At 40.3% G+C, this 21706-nt stretch overlaps 1 protein-coding gene across 2 annotated transcripts in view; it reads right to left on the minus strand.

Annotated features, from left to right (window-relative positions):
• Positions 1–21706, minus strand: part of NALCN (sodium leak channel, non-selective) — a 280814-nt gene that overhangs the window by 167772 nt on the left and 91336 nt on the right. For both annotated transcript variants that reach the window (XM_068984391.1, XM_068984390.1), the window contains one exon: positions 15205–15336. In XM_068984391.1, coding sequence (XP_068840492.1) covers positions 15205–15336 — 132 coding nt within the window. The remainder of the gene's footprint in view (positions 1–15204; positions 15337–21706) is intronic.

A 21706-nucleotide genomic window follows, 5' to 3' on the forward strand; every position in this document is an offset into this window, starting at 1 on the left:
GTCCATCACCAACTCCCAGAGTTCACTCAGACTCATGTCCATTGAGTCAGTGATGCCATCCAGCCATCTCATCCTCTGTCGTCCCCTTCTCCTCCCACCCCCAATCCCTCCCAGCATCAGTCTTTTCCAATGAGTCAACTCTTTGCATGAGGTGGCCAAAGTACTGGAGTTTCAGCTTTAGCATCATTCCCTCCAAAGAAATCCCAGGGCTGATCTCCTTCAGAATGGACTGGTTGGATCTCCTTTCAGTCCAAGGGACTCTCGAGAGTCTTCTCCAACACCACAGTTCAAAAGCATCAATTCTTCGGTGCTCAGCCTTCTTCACAGTCCAACTCTCACATCCATACATGACCACTGGAAAAACCATAGCCTTGACTAGACGGACCTTTGTTGGCAAAGTAATGTCTCTGCTTTTGAATATGCTATCTAGGTTGGTCATAACTTCTCTTCCAAGGAGTAAGCGTCTTTTAATTTCATGGCTGCAGTCACCATCCGCAGTGATTCTGGAGCCCCAAAAATAAAGTCTGACACTGTTTCCACTGTTTCCCCATCTATTTCCCATGAAGTGATGGGACCGGATGCCATGATCTTCGTTTTCTGAATGTTGAGCTTTAAGCCAACTTTTTCACTCTCCTCTTTCACTTTCCTCACACCCTCACCAACCTGAAAACTGCACAGTATCCACCTTTCACCCCCACTCCTCGTGCTACCACACCTCTTCCTAAATTTTGCTCTTTCTGAGATCATCTACCAAAGACTTTTTTTTTTCCCACACTGCGTGGCTTACGTGACCTTAGTTCTACAACCAGGGATTGAACTGTGCCCTCTGCAGTGGAAGCTTGCAGTCCTAACCACTGGTCTGCCAGGCAAGAAGTCCCAATTCTAGCTTCTTGAATAGTAACTGTTGCTTTTTTATCAAGCCCCAGGTGGAGCCAGTGGTACAGAACGTGCCTGTCAATGTAGGAGATGCACGAGACATGGGTTCGCTCACTGGGTCAGAACCCTGGAGGAGGGCATGGCCACCCACTCCAGTGCTCTTGCCTGGAGAATCCCATGGACGGAGGAGCCTGGCGGGCTACAGTCCATGGAACTGCAAAGAGTGGGACAGAAACGCCTCAGTTTGGGAACATTTTCTTCTCTCGTTTATTATCACTCTTCCATTTCCCGTTGTTCTTCAGGGACCCCTATTATTCCAAAATCAAGTTTAGACTCTTGATTTTCCCTCTTGATTTCTACCCTTTCTTTATTTTTGCCCACTTGTCCTCTCATATAATTAGCTCTCATCAGCGACCATGCCCTTTTCAGCTCATTTTTTGGAACATGTTAGTCAAAGTTCAGAAGGTCTGTTTTTTGCCTTAATTAACTATCTTTGAGACACTGGGCGGGGTCGGGGGGACCCTCTTCTCTGGCCTATCCATTCTACTTGACTGGGAAATTTCTGTACATATTCATCTTGGATTTCAAATTCCATCTTCATTTTCTGAGTCTCTTTGTGTGAGAATATTTTTCTTTGCTTGCTCACTGCTATATGTTTTGTTTATTTGTCTTTAATGCTCTCAACAGTGGTGAGATTATTATTATTATTATTATTATTATTATTATTATTTTACTTTACACTACTGTATTGGTTTTGCTATACATTGACATGAATCCACCACAGGTGTACATGAGTTCCCAATCCTGAACCCCCCTCCCACCTCCCTCCCCATTTTGATGATAAATGACCTATAACCCTACAGCCCCTTGGCTGGGCAGCAGGGGGAAGGCAAAAGGAGAAGGGGGCCGCCAAGGATGAGATGGTTGGATAACATCACCTACTCAATGGACATGAACTTGAGCACACTCTGGGAGATAGCCTGGCGTGCTGCAGTCCACGGGGTTGCAGAATTGGACACAACTCCGTGACTGAACAACAACAACAAGAAGGAAGAAGCTGCTTTGTGTCAGGATTCCATCCCAGGCGGGTGGAATCCATTCCTGTGAGTAATTCAGCTCGTTGGGAGATTCCTTGCCTGGATCTCAGAGATCAACAGGATTCTTCTGGGTCTCCCAGGACCACAGTTCCTCGGCAGGGTCGGCCTCAGGCGGCCAAAGGACCCAGATCCTGGCCACAAGTCCCATAAGAGGCAATTAATCTCCAGCCCTGGCTTCTCAGCTGGGCCCCTGCAGCACAAGGAGGAAGTCCAGCAGCTGTCCCCTCCCCCAGGCAGAGTCTTAGAGAAACTGAAACTCCATGGGTCCATCTGAAGGCTTCCCTGCAGCCTGGCTCGGCAGTTGTATTAACAGAGGGAGTGGTGGCCAGAACCCAGGGTCCACCTCTCCCTCACCGGTATTTTCAGACTTTCATTCCAAGCGAAGGAACGTAATTCATATCAAAGTGGCATTTTCTGTTTTCTTTTTTTAAATCAGAGAACTACCAATAAACGCCTGAAATGCATTTGAGTAGATTGCCTAATTACACATAAATACAATTAATCACTTTACTAACTTTACATTTGCTATCAAAAGACAGATGGAACAATCTGTTTAAATGATCATAATTTATAGTAAATATGCAGTTGGATCCCTGTGCGTTATTATTCACCTGGTGGGAAAGCCATGTGCTTTTCAAAGCCACTAAAAGGCACTAAAAATGATTTGGCAAATTATTATGTGATTATGTATAAACACCGATATTCCTACTGATCTTTCCTACCAGAATTCCTGAATCCAGTTCTCCTGGGAGCAAAGGCCTTGGTTACATTGTCTGTGAATGTTAACATTCACATGCTAATATGAACATTGTTAACATTGTGAATTCTTACAGGCCAGCATCCCATTCTCCAAGAAATAGTGTTAGTCCCAAAGTCATAAAATTTCATGGAACAATATGATACACAAAAATATGTCGAACTTACTCATAATTATGGGTTATTCTGGCAAAGGGGAGAACCAGATCAGAAATTACAGAAGGGATTTAGGAAAATTAAGTTGTCAGTGTCGGTTAGAGGGTTTAGCACAGGATTTCAATTCAGCAGAAGATAACGGTTTGGAACAATCAGGGCAGAAGCAGTGAGGAGGTAATTTTAGTAAGCTCCTTTCAATGGTTGGCTCTAGCCTGAGTCAGTGAACTCAACATTGACAGTTGCTGGACAGCGTGGAACTTACCAGTCGTAGAGCTGGCCATACAAAAGGAAGGAGGCTGGCAAGTTATCGGCAGAATCCAGTTACATGGAAGTGCTCCCCCAAAGCATCATCTAAGCAGGTGCCCAATTTAGAGGTTTACTGCAAACCTTTTTTGTTTTTAATTTATTGGAGTACAGTTGATTTACAATGTTGTGTTAGTTTCAGTGATTCAGCAAAGGGAGTCAGTTTACACATACATATATCCATTCTGTTCAGATTCTCTTCCCATACAGGTCATTACCAAGTACTGAGTATAGTTCCCTGTGCTATACAGCAGGTCCTCATCAGTGATCTATTTTATATATAGTAGTGTGCATATGTCAATCTCAGTCTCCCAGTTTTTGTGTGTGTGTGCTGTGCCATGCAGCACGTGGGATCTCAGTTCTGCGCCCAAGGATTGAATCCGCACCCTCTGCAGTGGAAGTGTGGAGTTTTAACCACTGGACCGCCAGGGAAGTTCCCAATCTCCCAGGTTATCCCTCTTTCACTTCCCCCTTGGCAACGATAAATTTTGTTTTCTACATCTGTGATTCCATTTCTGTGCAAATATGCTCACTTGTATCATTTTTTAGATTCCATGTATAAGTGATATCATACGACATCTGTCTTTCGCTGACTCACTTCACTCAGTATGACAATCTCCAGGTCTTCTGCAAATCCTTAGCAGTCAGCATTGCAACCTTTGGGAGTCTCCCCTTCATTACCCCTAGTCTAGGAGCACCCACGGCCCCTCCTAACTCAGCAGGCCCCACCCTGAGAAGGTCACAGTGGGACCTTTCCTCTGTCTCGAATCCTCAGAGGACATTATACCATCAGTGGGTGCTTAAAGCTGAAACTTGTCTTTTTAAGAGGGAAGGCAAGATTTGTGAGAGGAGGATACTAAAACTTTTCCTAAACATTGTTGGCCATGTTACTTGAAGAAACTTGAAAACAATACATGAAAACACCAAAATATTTCTTTCTTCTTACAATTTTTCCTAAATCAGGGATTTGCAATCTTTTTTTAACCACCCCCTGAGCCTTTTTTAGACACTTTGTTTCTAATCACTACATCATATGGAATTTTTATGAGCATATATATGTTATAAATATAAACATATCTAACTCTGCTTTATATATGGAAAGAGTAGGGTTTTTTTTGCCTCTCCAAGAACAGTTTTTATCCCCTTAGGGATTTTTCCCACCCCCTCTGGAGAATTTATACTATACAGATAAATCAGGTTTGATGTCACCATAGCAGAGTTTCACTAACATTTTCAGGAATACAGGTTTTATGAGTTTTTAAAATACCACATTTTATTATTTATTTTCGAAATTTTCATCTTATACTAATAAATATGCTATGTAATATCTACTATAACCAGCCCTCTTGTCCTCAAGGAAATTATCAATAATGGAATGCAAATTTAATTAAAATTAAATAAAATGAAATAAATTTAATTAAACAAATAAAAATGACAGGAGTTACTGTTCTAAGAAACAGTATTATATTTGTTCTTACGATGACAGCACATAACTTGTGAAAAGAGTTTTTTTTTTTTAGAATGAAGAATACAAGAAATTAGTTTAAAATGCTTGTTTTCCAAAAGAACGTGTAATTGGATTTGTGAGGCTAGCAGGTAAGACAAGTTGATGGCCATGTTTCTCAAGCTCAGGAGAAAAATAACTGAGTGGAAAATGACATGCTTAATATAAATGGAACAATGGAAACTGTTCTGCCCTTTTAATTCCATGAATAATGTATGAACATTGATCAGTGACAAATTATAAATGAGCTGATTGTGATACACAGGTCTGAGAAGGTGAAAGAGCAGAGATACTGCCCATATGTGCAAAGATATTTGAAATATATTATCCAAGATTTGTGTTGCAAACTCTATTTCATAATTTCAGAGAAACATGATGGATATTCATTAGAAAATGAATGCACATTTATTACAAAAGAAGACTCCAGCATAAAACTCACAAGAAACACAATACAGGTACCCCTATTCTCCTAAATGAAATTTAAGTTAAATAACGCTCACATAAACGATGACCCACAGCATTTCTGAGGTGTCAGTAAATCACCTGCTCTTAGTATACGGCATACCTTCAATTCTCTAGACAGCTAAAGAGCAGACTTTGGAGATGGATCATTGAATAGTCAAAAATGTCATTATTGTATTATTTTTCACCTAACAAGATACTGCTCAAATCCTTTAGAAACCCATGAAGAAGCTATAGTCAAAAGAAACTTATTTGATTAAAGTTTCCCAGAAGATGAAATTAAACCCAATGATAATATGAAAGACTGCTGGTAGGATAAGATGAGTTATTTTCATAATTCAGTCATTTCTTGTGATTAATGAGCTGAAACGTGGGTGTCAGATTCTGTTGGAACTAAAATAAATGGCTCTTTCACGTAATTTCATTTTAACAAATATCTTAAAGCCAAATGTCTTCAGAGGGAACCACTTTGCTAGGAAAGATAACTTTCTATAAGATGGCAAAATGAGTCCATGTTGATGAAAGGCCTTCTGCTTCAAAACACAGAACAATCAGAGAAAAACAGGAAACTGAACAGACACCCTGGAGTTCAAAATGAGGTAAACCTGTCTCTTGACCAGAAATTAAACAAGGGCATGCTCTTAGAGCTTCATTGTTCTCTCTCGCTCTCAGCAATTGACAAGTTTCTTAAAAGAGGGATTCTGTTAAAATTTTTAATCTGTTCATAAGGCTGTGCTGATAAATTTCTGTTAAATATACAATCTGGTGGATATACAGATATATTTACATATTTTTATATAATAAAAAGTAAAAGTGTTAGTCACTCAATTGTGTCCAACTCTTTGAGATCCCATCAACTGTAGCCCGTCAGGCTCCTCTGTCCCTGGAATTCTCCAGGCAAGAATACTGGCGTCGGTTGCCATTTCATTCTCCAGGGGATCTTCCTGACTGAGGGACTGAACTTGGTCTCCTGCACTGCAGGCAGATTCCTTACCATCTGAGCCTCTAGGCAAAAGCGTTGTTTAAGTACTGTTCAAGTTTTATTATTTATTAATAAAATTAATAAATATAAATAATATTATTAAAGTATATCAATAAATTTAATAAATACAAATACAGTTATACATTGTAAAATATAATTATGTTCATTATATTAATGTATAGTAATGTGGTTTTATGTATAACAATAATGACAATGGATTATTTTAGATCAAAGTGCAAAATGAAAACTTCCAAAAGAAAGTAAATCTTTACCTTGTTATGTTTATGCAGAGCCTCAAAAACAAAGAAAAGTTTCCCCTGTTTCTCAACTAATTCTAAATTTAGGTTAATTAAACCAAAGTAACTAAACAAGGTCCCAGTCTTTCAACAGAAGCAACTTAATTTATGCTTAAAGCCTGTTTTCTAGACTGCAAGTTGACTCTTAATGATTTATTTTGGATTTTCAAAATAATTTATTCTGGAATATGTGGGAACTCAAGAAATTACTTCTCTGAAAACTCATGGCCTCTGGTGATCTATTTTAAAAATAAACTTTATAAAATATTACATAATGTTATTTCCTTAAATACTGTATCATTATAGCCCATAAACTTGAATTGCTGTTATTATAGCCATTTTGAGGATTAACAGACATAATAAATTCCTTTAAAGCACTTGGCAACATAATGCAACTTCTAAAAAAAAATGGCAGCTATAATGTTGTTAGTCTTACTATATTTGAATTCAACACAAAGGGATGTTCGTTGACATGCTCTGTATCTCTAGAGGCTGCCTTGGTGGCTCAGGTGGTGTTTCTACAGCTTAAACCAAGATCAAGCTCATTGCTTATTTTCGTAAAGAAAGTTTTGTTGGCACACAACCACTCTGAGGCCACACTCTCTTCTGCATAACAACAGCAGAGTTGAGTAGCTGAAGCAGAGGACACATGGTCTGAAAAGTCTGAAATGTTTACTGTCTGGCTCTGCAAGAAAAAAGTCTGTTGACTCTTGGCTTAAGCCCAAACCATCTTTATCAATTTTTTTCAAAAGAGTATTTTATTTAAAAAAAATCATGTGATTAAACTCACCACTTTGACTTGTGTAGAAGTTCCTGATACAAAGAAAAGAGATAATGTGATTGGAATAAAGATCAAGCACACTTTGGGAAACTCAGATACACCTCATCAATTAAGAGATGTGGAACAAATTCTGAATGTTTCACTAGTTCAAGAATAAAGTGATACCTATTTTTTTTTGAAGTGAACTGAATCTCTACTATGTTGTTGATGAAAATCAAATTTACTTTCAGTGGTTTGGGAAGTGGGCAACAATTAATAGAAAGATAGCATGTGCCATATTTTACCATGCAATCCCACCTGATGCAAAGAGTTGGCCCATTGGGAAAGACCCTGCCTGATGCTGGAACAGACTGAAGTCAGGAGGAGAAGAAGATGACAGAGGATGAGATGGTTGAATGGCATCACTGACTCAATGGACATGAGTTTGAGTAAACTCCGGGAGGTGGTGAAGGACGGGGAAGCCTGGCATACTGCAGTCCATGGGGTTACGAAGAGTCAGACACAACCTAGTGACTGAACAACAACCTCTCTTGTTGATTTTTTAAATTAAAAAATAGTACTATGGGAATTTCTTGGTGGCACAGTGGTTAAGAATCCATTTACCAATGCAGAGGACACAGGTGTGATCCCTGGTCTGGGAAGATCCCACATGCCTCGGGGCAACAAAACTAGCGCGTCACAACTTCTGAGCTGCAACTACTGAAGCCGTGTGCCTACAGTCTGTGCTCTGCAACAAGAGAGGCCTCTGCCATGGGAAGACCCACCCTGCTGCAAATAGAGACAGCCTGCACAGAGCAATGAAAACCCAGTGCAGCCAAAATAAATTAAAACATAAATTTACTTTTTAAAATAGTACTATATACAAAAAAGAACAGCAAGGATTTTTCAACTACCATTGGATGCTACCTATACCCTTAAATAGTATCAGTGAACTCTACAATATTAGAACATTTGAAATTTTGTTGGAATTTCTTATAGTATGATCATCAGTTGGGTCATTTGTAGTGGATTTGAGGTGGATAAACCTAGAGTCTGTCAAACAGAGTGAAGTAAGGCAGAAATAAGTCAGAAAGAGAAAAACAAATTTCATATATTAACAAGAATAACAGGCAAGTTTGACCTCAAAGTAGAAAATGAAGGAAGGCAAAGACTAACAGAGTTTTGCCAAGAGAACGCACTGGCCATAGCGAACACCCTCTTCCAACAAAACAAGATAAGACTCTACATGTGGACATCACCAGATGGTCAATACTGAAATCAGATTGATTATATTCTTTGCAGCCAAAGATGGAGAAGCTCTATACAGTCAGCAAAACCAAGACTGGGAGCTGACTGTGGCTCTGATCATGAGCTCCTTATTGCAAATTAATTAAATTGAAGAAAGTAGGGAAAAACACTAGAACATTCAGGTATGATCTAAATCAAATCCCTTACGATTACACAGCAGAAGGGACAAATAGATTCGAGGGATTAGATTTGATTGACAGAGTGCCTGAAGAACTATGGATGGAGGTTCGTGACATTGTACAGGAGGCAGGGACCAAGACCATCCCCAAGAAAAAGAAATGCCAAAAGGCAAAATGGTTGTCTGAGGAGGCCTTAAAATGGCTGAGAAAAGAAGAGAAGCTAAAGGCAAGGAGAAAAGGAAAGATATACGCATTTGAATGCAGAGTTCCAAAAAATAGCAAGAAGAGATAAGAAAGCCTTCCTCAGCGATCAATGTAAAGAAATAGATGAAAACAGTAGCACGAGAAAGACTAGCGATCTCTTCAAGAAAATCAGAGATACCAAGGGAACATTTCATGCAAAGATGGGCTCGATAAAGGACAGAAATGGTATGGACCTAACAGAAGCAGAAGATATTAAGAAGAGGTGGCAAGAGTACTCAGAAGAACTATACAAAAAAGATCTTCATGACCCAGATAACCACGATGGTGTGATCACTCAGCTACAGTCAGATATCCTGGAGTCTGAACTCAAGTGGGCCTTAGGAAGCATCACTATGAACAAAGCTGGTAGAGGTGATGGAATTCCAGCTAAGCTATTTCAAGTCCTAAAGGATGATGCTGTTAAAGTGATGCACTCAATTTGCCAGTAAATTGGGAAAACTCAGCAGTGGCCACAGGACTGGAAAACGTCAGTTTTCATTCCAATCCCAAAGAAAGGCAATGCCAAAGAATGTTCAAACTACCACACAATAGCATTCATCTCACACTAGCAAAGTAATGCTCAAAATTCTCCAAGTGAGGCTTCAACAGTACATGAACCAAGGACTTCCAGATGGAAGTCAAGCATCCAGCTTAGAAAACGTAGAGGAAGCAGAGATCAAATTGCCAACATCCGTTGAATATGAAAAAGCAAGGGAATTCCAGAAAAACATTTACTTCTGCTTTATTGGCTATGCCAAAGCCTTTGACTGTGTGGATCACAACAAACTGTGAAAAATTCTTAAAGATATGGCAATACCAGACCACCTTACCTCCTTTCTGAGAAATCTGCATGCAGGTCAGGAAGCAACAGTTAGAACCAGACATGGAATAATGGTTACTGGTTCCAAATTGGGAAAGGAGCACGTCAAGGCTGCATATTGTCCCCCTGCTTATTTAACTTCTATGCAGAGTACATCATGAGAAATGCTGAGCTGGAAGAAACACAAGCTGGAATCAAGATAGCCGGGAGAAATATCAATAACCTCAGATATGCAGATGATACCACCCTTATGGCAGAAAGTGAAGAAGAACTAAAGAGGCTCTTGATAAAAGTGAAAGAGGAGAGTGAAAAGCTGGTTTAAAATTCAACATTCAAAAAAATGAAAATCATGGCTTCCAGCTGCATCTCTTCATGGCAAATAGATGGGAAAACAATGGAAACAGTGACAGATTTAATTTTCTTGGGCTCCAAAATCACTGCAGATGGTTGCTGCAGCCATGAATTTAAAAGTCACTTGCTCCTTAGAAGAAAAGTTATGACCAACCTAGACAACATATTAAAAAGCAGAGACATTACTTTGCTGACAAAGGTCCATCTGGTCAAAGCTATGGTTTTTCTAGTAGTCATGTATGGATGTGAAAGTTGGACCATAAAGAAGGCTGAGTGCCGAAGAATTGATGCTTTTAAACTGTGGTGTTAGAGAAGACTCTTGAGAGTCGCTTGGACTGCAAGGAGATCCAACCAGTCAATTCTAAAGGAAATCAGTCCTGAATATTCATTGGAAGGACTGATGCTGAAGCTGAAGCTCCAATACTTTGGCCACCTGATGCGAAGAACAGACTCACTGGAAAAGACCCTGTTGCTGGGAAAGATTGAAGGCAGGAGGGGAAGCGGACGACAGAGGCTGAGATGGCTGGATGGCATGATGAACATGAATTTGAGTAAGCTCCGGGAGTTGGTGATGGACAGGGAGGCCTGGCCTGGTACTTTCCATAGGGTTGCAAAGAGTCGGACATGACTGACTGAGTCACTGAACTGAACGGATACATATGGAATCTAGAAAAACAGAACTGATGAATCTATTTGCAGGGCAGGAATAGAGAAGCAGACATAGAAAATTGGCTTGTGGACACAGCAGGGGTAGGACAGGTTGGGATGAATTGAGAGAGTAGCATTGAAATATACACTTATCAATGTAAAATAGATAGCTAGTGTCAAGCTTCTGTATAGCAAGGGAGCTCAGCTGGTGCTCAGTGATGACCTAGAGGGGCGGGATGGAGGAGCAGAAGGGAGGCTCAAGAGGGCGGGGATATATGTGTATTGATAGCTGGTTCAGGCTGTTGTACAGCAGAAACTAACACAGCATTGTAAAGCAATTATCCCCTCTCTGCTTTTAATAACGATCCATACTTTCTGTGCTGGATTTGCAGCAAAATTATATCCATTTTTCAGGTGTTTAGTTGCACATAATTTCTTTGTGAGCCTATGTCATTGATTCTCCATAGCATAAAAACTTGTTACTATTTACTGTCTATATTTCTTGCTTAACTGTAAGCTCCATACACCACAATTCTAAACGGCTCAGTGGTAAAGAAGCAGCCTGCCAATCCAGGAGATTAGGTTCAATCTTTGGTCCAGGAAGATCCCCTAGAAAAGGAAATGGCAACCCACTACAGTATTCTTGCCTAGGAAGCCCCAAGGACAGAGGAGCCTGGCTGGCTACAGTCCATGAGATCGCAAAGAGTCAGACATGACTTAGCAACTGAAAAACAACAAAAATGTTCCATATATGACACAGTTATTACTCAATGTCATGTCCCAGAGACTATTTCAGAGAAAGTTTAATACTAATGATATTTTCTTACAGGAAAAACATCTCCACCAAGGGAGGAATTCATAAGTAACTCCTTAAAAGTTTCTGCATACCCACGTAGAAGTTTGTATTCAATAGCTGTATACCATCAATTCTTTTTCTGAAAAATTGATGTGTGGGTGGATTGACTTTTTGTTAACCAAATTCATTTTTAAATGCACTAGGAGAATTCTGGATATAGAAGAGAACCCACCTCTGAGGCAAATTGATTTTGTATGTGGAAAGTGCTTTTGCAATAAAAATAATCACATTGTGATGCTTCTGCTTTTTAAGTTTTATTTTTCATATATTGGATTTCTCCAAGTGTAGCACAGTTAGATATGTATTCCTCACTTACATGATGAATGGGTTTCTAAACCGTTGTCCGTCAATCAATTTTTCCATAAATGTAGAACCCCTGAATTCTAAGATCTGTTATAGACATAATTCTTCACAATAAAAAAGTCAGGGGGTCTCTGGAAATCATTAGGAAATATTTAAGCAACAAATGTTGACAAGGTTATCCCAGCAGTAAGAAGCGCTACTACAAAACTCTAGTATGGGCTGTAGGAAGCAAGAAGATTTGTTGTTGTAATCACTTCAGTTCAGTTGAGTTCAGTCGCTCAGTCGTGTCTGACTCTGAGACCCATGAATCGCAGCACGCCAGGCCTCCCTGCCGATCATCAACTCCCGGAGTTCACTCAAACTCATGTCCGTTGAGTTGGTAATGCCATCCAGCCATCTCATCCTCTGTTGTCCCATTCTTCTTCTGCCCCAGTCCCTCCCACCATCAAGGTATTTTCAAATGAGTCAACTCTTTGCATAAGGTGGCCAAAGTATTGGAGTTTCAGCTTCAGCATCAATCCTTCCAATGAACACCCAGGACTGATCTCCTTTAGAATGCACTGGCTGGATCTCCTTGCAGTCCAAGGACTCTCAAGAGTCCTCTCTAACACCACAGATCAAAAGCATCAATTTTCGGCGCTCAGCTTTCTTCACAGTCCAACTCTCACATCCATACATGACTACTGGAAAAACCATAGCCTTAACTAGATGGACCTTAGTCAGCAAAGTAATGTCTCTGCTTTTGAATATGCTATCTAGGTTGCTCATAACTTTTCTTCCAAGGAGTAAGCGTCTTTTAATTTCATGGCTGCAGTCACCATCTGCAGTGATTTTGGAGCCCAAAACAATAAAGTTTGACACTGTTTCCACTGTTTCCCATCTATTTCCCATGAAGTGATGGGACTAGATGCCATGATCTTCGTTTTCTGAATGTTGAGCTTTAAGCCAACTTTTTCACTCTCCTCCTTCACTTTCATCAAGAGGCTTTTTAGTTCCTCTTCACTTTCTGCCATAAGGGTGGTGTCATCTGCATATCTGAGGTTATTGATATTTCTCCCGGCAATCTTGATTCCAGCTTGTGCTTCTTCCAGCCCAGCGTTTCTCATGATGTACTCTGCATAGAAGTTAAATAAGTAGGGTGACAATATATAGCCTTGACATACTCCTTTTCCTATTTGGAAACAGTCTGTTGTTCCATATCCAGTTCTAACTGTTGCTTCCTGACCTGCATATAGGTTTCTCAAGAGGTAGGTCAGGTGGTCTGGTATGCCCATCTCTTTCAGAATTTTCCACAGTTTATTGTGATCCACACAGTCAAAGGCTTTGGCATAGTCAATAAAGCAGAAATAGATATTTTTCTCGAACTCTTTTGCTTTTTCAATGATCCAGCAGATGTTGGCAATTTGATCTCTGGTTGCTCTGCCTTTTCTAAAACCAGCTTGAACATCAGGAAGTTCACAGTTCAGGTATTGCTGAAGCCTGGCTTGGAGAATTTTGAGCATTACTTTACTAGCATGTGAGATGAGTGCAATTGTGCAGTAGTTTGAGCATTCTTTGGCATTGCCTTTCTTTGGGATTGGAATGAAAACTGACCTTTTCTAGTCCTGTGGCCACTGCTGAGTTTTCCAAATTTGCTGGCATATTGAGTGCAGCACTCATCTTTCAGGATTTGACATAGCTCAACTGGAATTCCATCACCTCCACTAGCTTTGTTCATAGTAATGCTTTCTAAGGCCCACTTGACTTCACATTCCAGGATGTCTGGTTCTAGGTAGAGAGAGAAACCACCATCATGGTTATCTGGTCATGAAGATCTTTTTTGTATAGTTCTTCTGAGTACTCTTGCCACCTCTTCTTAATATATTCTGCTTCTGTTAGGTCCATACCATTTCTGTCCTTTATTGAGCCCATCTTTGCATGAAATGTTCCCTTGGTATCCCTAATTTTCCTGAAGAGATCTCTAGTCTTTCCCATTCTGTTGTTTTCCTCTATTTCTTTGCACTGATCACTGAGGAAGGCGTTCTTATCTCTCCTTGCTCTTCTTTGGAACTCTTCATTCAGATGCTTATATCTTTCCTTTTCTCCTTTGCTTTTTGCTTCTTTTCTTTTCACAGCTATTTGTAAGGCCTCCTCAGACAGCCATTTTGCTTTTTGCATTTCTTTTCCATGGCGATGGTCTTAATCCCTATCTCCTGTACAATGTCAGGAACCTCCGTCCATAGTTCATCAGGCACTCTATCAGATCTAGTCCCTTAAATCTATTTCTCACTTCCACTGTATAATCATAAGGGATTTGATTTAGGTCATACCTGAATGATCTAGTGGTTTTCCCTACTTTCTTCAATTTAAGTCTGAGTTTGGTAATAAGGAGTTCATGATGTGAGCCACAGTCAGCTCCTGGTATTGTTTTTGCTAACTGTATGGAGCTTCTCCATCTTTGGCTACAAAGAATAAATCAATCTGATATTGGTGTTGACCAGCTGCTGATGTCCATGTGTAGAGTCTTCTCTTGTGTTGTTGGAAGAGGGTGTTTGCTATGACCAGTGGGTTCTCTTGGCAAAACTCTGTTAGCCTTTGCCCTGCTTCATTCCGTATTCCAAGGCCAAATTTGCCTGTTACCCCAGGTGTTTCTTGACTTCCTACTTTTGCATTCCAGTCCCCTATAATGAAAAGGACATCTTTTTTGGGTGTTAGTTCTAAAACCTACCTATTTCTGACTACACCTTACTGCAGGCTGTAACACCTCAGATTTTTAGAAAAGGAATCTATTTTCCTCCATTCTCGTCCTTGGTACTGTTGAGCTGAGTTCATCTACGATATTCTGAATCTGTGCTTGCCTACACTTTGGAGGAAACAGACACACAATATGACAATGGAAAGAAAACAAAGAGGTGGGTAGGGAAACACCTAGATGGCCAGAGTAACACTCAGGGCAAATGTTGCCTTGGCAATGTGACTCACACATGTGACACCCAATGTGGGAAGATCACTCAGGCCTAGGGGCCAGGAAACAAATCAGGCAACTCGGGGAGCAAGGGAAACACCTCGGCAGTAGACAATGAATCAGCTCTGTGCATGCGCAGTCGCTTCAGTCGAGTCTGAGTCTTTGCAACCCCATGGACTGTAGCTCACCAGACTCCTCTGTCCATGGGATTCTCCAGGCAAGAATACAGGAGTGGGTTTCCATGCCCTCCTCCAGGAGATCTTCCCGACCCAGGGATCAAACCCGCATCTCCTGCACTGCAAGCAGATTCTATACAATGATGACTGAGCTGACATGAACTTTCATGTTTCTAAAAGCTGCTGTCACGAGCCGAGGTTCTTGGGTGCTTTGACAAGTGACCTGTGTCCGTGAGCTGCTTACCTCCGCCAGGTAGAACTCGTCATACTGCCTCTTGAAGCTTTCTCCTTTGTGATAGTTGCTGGCGGCCACGATCACGTCCACGGTCACCATGCTCAGGATGAACATGTGGAAGACGGATGACCGCATCATTTGCTGAGGAGGCAAAACGGAAGAACTCTTAATAAAGAGACAGACTCACGATTCAGCATACCTATGTGCTCAGACCTTGCCGGTTCTGCAACATCTTTGTTATATGCTACTGTGAACAGTCTTTCTTTTTAAGAAAGTTTTATTTTATTGAAGCAAAATTGATTTACAGTGTTGTGTAAATTTCAGCTGTCCAGCAAAGTGATTCAGTTATTGTTATACACAATATACACAGTCTTTTTTCAGATTCTTTTCCATTCTGGTTTATCATGGGACATTGAATATTGGTTCCTTGTGCCATATAGGAAGACCTTGCTGTTTATCCACTCTCTATATAATAGTTTGCACGTGCTTAACCCAAACCTCCAAAGAAAGGCAATGCCAAAGAATGCTCAAATTACTGCACAATTGCACTCATCTCACATGCTAGTAAAGTAATGCTTAAAATTCTCCAAACCAGGCTTCAGCAATACGTGAACCGTGAACTTCCTGATGTTCAAGCTGGTTTTAGAGATCAAATTGCCAACATCCGCTGGATCACTGAAAAAGCAAAAGAGTTCCAGAAAAACATCTATTTCTGCTTTCTTGAATATGCCAAAGCCTTTGACTGTGCGGATCACAAGAAACTATGGAAAATTCTGAAAGAGATGGGCATACCAGACCACCTGATCTGCCTCTTGAGAAACCTATATGCAGGTCAGGAAGCAACAGTTAGAACTGGACATTGAACAACAGACTGGTTCCAAAAAGGAAAAGGTGTACGTCAAAGCTGTATATTGTCATCCTGCTTATTTAACTTATACGCAGAATACATCATGAGAAACTCTGGGCTGGAAGAAGCACAAGCTGGAATCAAGATTGCCGGGAGAAATATCAATAACCTCAGATATGCAGATGACACCACCCTTATGGCAGAAAGTGAAGGGGAACTAAAAAGCCTCTTGATGAAAGCGAAAGAAGAGAGTGGAAAGGTTGGCTTAAACATTCAGAAAACGAAGATCATGGCATCTGGTCCCATCACTCCATGGCAAATAGATGGGGAAACAGTGTCAGACTTTTATTTTTTTGGGCTCCAAAATCACTGCAGATGGTGATTGCAGCCATGAAATTAAAAGACGATTACTCCTTGGAAGAAAAGTTATGAGCAACCTAGATAGCATATTCAAAAGCAGAGACATTACTTTGCCAACAAAGGTCTGTCTAGTTAAGGCTATGGTTTTTCCAGTAGTCACGTGTGGATGTGAGAGTTGGACTGTGAAGAAAGCTGAGCACTGAAGAATTAATGCTTTTGAACTGTAGTGTTGGAGAAGACTCTTGAGAGTCCCTTGAACTGCAAGGAGATCCAGCCAGTGCATTCTAAAGGAGATCAGTCCTGGGTGTTCTTTGGAAGGACTGATGCTAAAGCTGAAACTCCATCTCATGCAAAGAGTTGACTCATTGGAAAATACCTTGATGCTGGGAGGGATTGGGGGCAGGAGGAAAAGGGGATGACAGAGGATGAGATGGCTGGATGGCACAACCGACTCGATGGACGTGAGTTTGAGTGAACTTTGGGAGTTGGTGATAGACAGGGAGGCCTGGCGTGCTGCAATTGATGATGTCGCAAAGAGTCAGACACGACTGAGTGACTGAACTGAACTGAACCCAAATCTCCAATCCCTCTCTCTCCCAGAACCTCCCTCTGCTTGGCAAACACATTCCAGAACCACTTTTCTAAGATAACTTGATGATTGTCACTACCTATTGTGAGAAAAGCAATCTTTTATCTGCAGGCAGCTAAAAAGTACCTGGGGAGATAGTTTCAGAGACTTTTGATTAAAAGCTGAAAATACATTTCACTGAACTTGTGTATAACCTATATCTTAATTTTCACTGGCCAGTTAGGAAGCGTTTATCCTTTCTGCTGACTGTATGGAAAAATTATTTTTGGAAAGCTGATACCACATAACAAGTAGCACTTTATTCTGCTAAGAGAAAAAGCTACTGTTGATGAAAGCATTTGAGATAAACCATAGAACTGGAAAAGCAGGAGAAACCTAAGATCTATTTATTTTTTAATGTATCGTTTCTGTGGATTAATTTTTAAAATTACTATTTTTAATAATTTATTTTTATGTTTTAAGCCACTTTGTTAAAGTATGGTTTATATTAAAAAATGTGGTTCATATTGAAAGTGTATAACTCAATGAGCTTGGGGATAAATATATACCCATGAAAGTATGACCATCATCAAAGCCATATACATATTCATCACCTCCCAAAGCTTCCTCTTGCCTCCTCTATTAATATTATTATTATTACTTGTGGTAAGAACACAACATAAGATCTATCCTCCTAGTAAGTTTTAAATATACAATAGAGTACATAGCAACAGGTACTATGCCATAGACATTCATAATTTACTTACCTCAATATAACCAGAACTTTATACTCTCTGCATAAATGTTATTGAAAATTATACTACAACTGATAATAGCTGATGTCTATATTTATAATTATTATGTGCCCAAAACTGTCATAAGTGCTTTACATAAATGAAGTCATTTAATGTCCTAACAGTTCTAGGAAGTTATGCTAATTTTGTAGAGAAGGAAACTGAGGCTCAGAGAAGTTAAATAACTTTCTCACCATCACACACATACGGAAGACGAAGCCACAGTTTGGATCCATATCTGGTCCAAGCCTGCTGCCTACCTTGAAGTAAAATAATCAGGTGTTCGAAAAACAATGGGTATTATTACATTAGCTATCATGTATTAAATACTGTAAGCATGTTATTTCTTTCACTTCTTTCATCTCCACCATAACCCTACGTAGTGGGATGTATTACCCACTTCTTCCACAGAATTCAGACAGGTTAAGTCACTTGTCCAGGGTCACACAGCAAGCACACAGCAGCGCCAGACTCTGAACCCACGTCTGCCTAAAGTCCATTTTAGGAGCTCCGGCCCACTGTGGGGCAGGAAATCCATAAAAGAAGGGGATAGAAGCTGAAGACCCTGGCCAGCAGAAGGAGGAGAGGGAAGCTGACCACATGACGAATCACTGAGTCACACCCCTTGGCACCAACTGCCCGGGGTACAGAGCCTCGATGAGCCCCGTTTCGGGGCTTCACTGGTTCTTACAGACACATGTGGACACCGCTTGATAGTGACCTGAGAATTCTTCAATCTTTGCAACTGAAAGAACCTAACGAAAGCAGAACCCGAGAAGAGGGAAAGGGAAAACGGGATACCTCTGAGCTTGCCGTCGACTCTCTGCATCCAAATGTATGCCTTCTTGTGGTTTCATGACCCTGCAGTCGGCCACAGCATGGGCTCTGAGCCAAAGTGCATGGACCTGAAACTTTACCACGCACAAGCTTTGTGGCCCTGAGCAAGGTTCTTCAACCTCTCTGTGCCTCAGTTTTCCCATTGGTAAAATGGAGACAAGTACCAGGTACTCCAAAAGTTGTTATCATAAACGTATAAATATCTGTCAGCTCTCATATCGGTGCTTGCGTATTATAAATGTTCCATTAAGATGTGCAGTTTAAAAAAAATGTGACCAAGGTATTTTTCTATTCAGCAATGATAAATAAATTGCCCAAGGTCAAAGAATTAATTACGCTGTATATTTGACCGAGTCCAGAACCAAGTGAGATAAATAAAAGCGATAAAGTCTAATAATGTGAGAGATGTCACAGCCACTGGAAAAGCAGGTATTTAGTGAGGCTGTGTGTCACCACGGCTACTGATGCGTTCTTACATCCATTTATTTGCCCTTGACTTTATTTCATGGATAATGCAAAATCAAATTCCAGGGCTGTCAGTCAACATATTTAAATGCACGTCAACTTGCTTGCAGGAACTACTGACCTTCATAACGTTGATAAGCATATCAGCTGGCAAGTTTCTATCCTGATTAGAATTTCTATTTAGTCTTTCTTGCATTGAGAGAGTTAAAATTCCATAACTATTATTCCTTTTCTAGACTTTTTTCAAGGTAACGTTCTATTAAAAACATTTCAACTGCTTTCCACTTCATCTGCATGACAGAAAAGCCACAACTTTCTCTTTCTATTTTCCTTAGCTGTGGATTTATGTCTTAAGTAAACTGTTATTACTGAAAGGTCTAAACAAAGCTTTTAGCCACGGCTGTCAAAAACTTTTAAATTGGTTTTGTAACTGTCACTGCTCCACTTTGGTGCTGTCATTATAATTAGGTTGTTTTTTGTCTAAATGTCTACGTCTCCCTGTTGGTACAGAGTCATTAAAATAATCACTTACAAAGGATTTTGATACGCTATAATCACCATCGTTCAGCTGACTTCTTCCACAGTAATAACTTTCAAATATTAAATAAGAATCAAGGTGATCAGTGTGTATGGTAGCCAAGTTTAAATAATAAAACTAGGAACTCTGAAGGTAGAGCTAGTTTACATGGGCCAATTCAACTCAGTCCAACTCACCCAACGTCTGAATGTGGCTATGGGCTTCCTCAATGCAGAATGGCTGGCAACATTGCACTTAGGCTCACACTTCCATCTATAGGAGAGTCCAAATTTATACCCGTCAAGTTTTCACTTTGTTATAAAATTTTTAACGTAAAGGAAAGTGTTAAAGTTGTCAGTGTCACAAAATATCATTTAACTTGGGATTTCACAGTTGTATGATTTAGTATGGATGCAGGATATATAGACGGATAGATATACACATACATATGGATGTATATATGTATGTATATATTTATATATGTGTGTGTGTAGGAAATGACAACCCACAACAGAAGCGACTTAGCGTGAATGCATATATATACATGCTCAGTTGCTCAGTTGTGTCCAACTCTTTGCGATCCCATAGACTGTAGTCTGCCAGGCTCCTCTGTCCATGAGATTCTCCAGGCAAGAATACTGGAGTGGGTTGCCAGGCCCTCCTCCAGGGAATCTTCTTGATCCAGGGACTGAACCTGCATCTCTTACCTCCTCTGCATGGCAAGCTCTCTACCACTAGTACTACCTGGAAAATACATACATATATATATATAAAATCTCTCTCTATATATATATAGAGAGAGATGCTTAATATAAGACTCTTCAGATCCTACATACACATTCTATTATTTAAAATTCTCTTCAACTGAGATGTCATTTTGACTTATATTTTTAAAACATCAGAAAAGTTTTGCATCTATTTTGAGTCTGGCTTTGATCCAAGAACTACTGTTTTTGTATGTGACAGTTGGAATTACCAAAATACAAAGAAGAGACTATAACAGAATCATCCCCAAGGCAGCAATGTCAGGAATGCTCAGAAGCCTTGCTACTCCCAGCAGCTTCCTGGGAGTGTATTAGAAATGCAGCATCTTGGACCCATCCCAGACCTACTGAATCAGAATCTGCATCTTTAGCCATGATTACAGTGGACCCTAAAGTTTGAGAAGGTCTGTTGCCGAGGATACTCCTTGAGTTGCAGATGAAAACCGGGGTGTCCTATAAAATTTTTTTACAAATTCACAATTTCATGATTCTAAAAGTAATCATCCAATAAAATATATAGCAAATACTGACTATATTATTATGACCATATATTAATATATTACCTCATCACAAAAATGTATGCCTACTTTCCCTATCCCCTTCAACTCTAAGATCAAAATCAACCAAACCAGTTTGGCTTGGAGACAGAAGTGTGAGTCATGTTTTCGACCACTGGAGAGGATTATGAAGAGTCAGACACGCTTAGCGTCTAAACCGCCACATGAGAGAAGGAAATGGAAACCCGCTCCAGTATTCTTGCCTGGAAAATTCCATGGACAGAGGAGACTGGCAGGCTACAGCCCATGGGGTCGCAAAGAATCAGACACAAGGGAGTAACTTCCACTTTCACTTTCATGAAGGCACCAGCACAGACTTACTGTAGGAAAGCAGGTGGCTTCCGGAATCTGGAAAAGGCAAAGCAATTTTTTTTTCCCCCTAAAATTTTTATAAGTACTAAGTCTTGTTCATACCCTGATCTTAGCCTACGGAAACCATTTCGGACTTCAGATATGTAGAACCATAAATAATGAATCTGGGTTGTTTGAAATCACTAAGTATGTGGAAATTTGTCACAGTAAGAACTAGGAAACTAAACCAAGCCCTGTTCGTGATTCTGACACACACTGGCTCAAATCACCTCCTACGAAATAGAACTGTGGGCGTCTGCCCAGTGCCCCAAAATTCTACCTGATTGAAGGATTTCAACCAAGGCCACTTGCCAGTCAAAGCCTCTGCAAAATGTATTACTGCAAATATAAACTCATGATGCCAAGCAAGGTTTTCATCCTGCTTTGTTTCAGGATGTGGAATGAGACACTGGCTCTGAAGCAAGGACACTGAGTCCAACCTCATGCAGGA

The sequence above is a fragment of the Capricornis sumatraensis genome, chromosome 12 (assembly GCF_032405125.1).
Source record: "Capricornis sumatraensis isolate serow.1 chromosome 12, serow.2, whole genome shotgun sequence".
In the NCBI taxonomy this organism is placed as follows: Eukaryota; Metazoa; Chordata; class Mammalia; order Artiodactyla; family Bovidae; genus Capricornis; species Capricornis sumatraensis.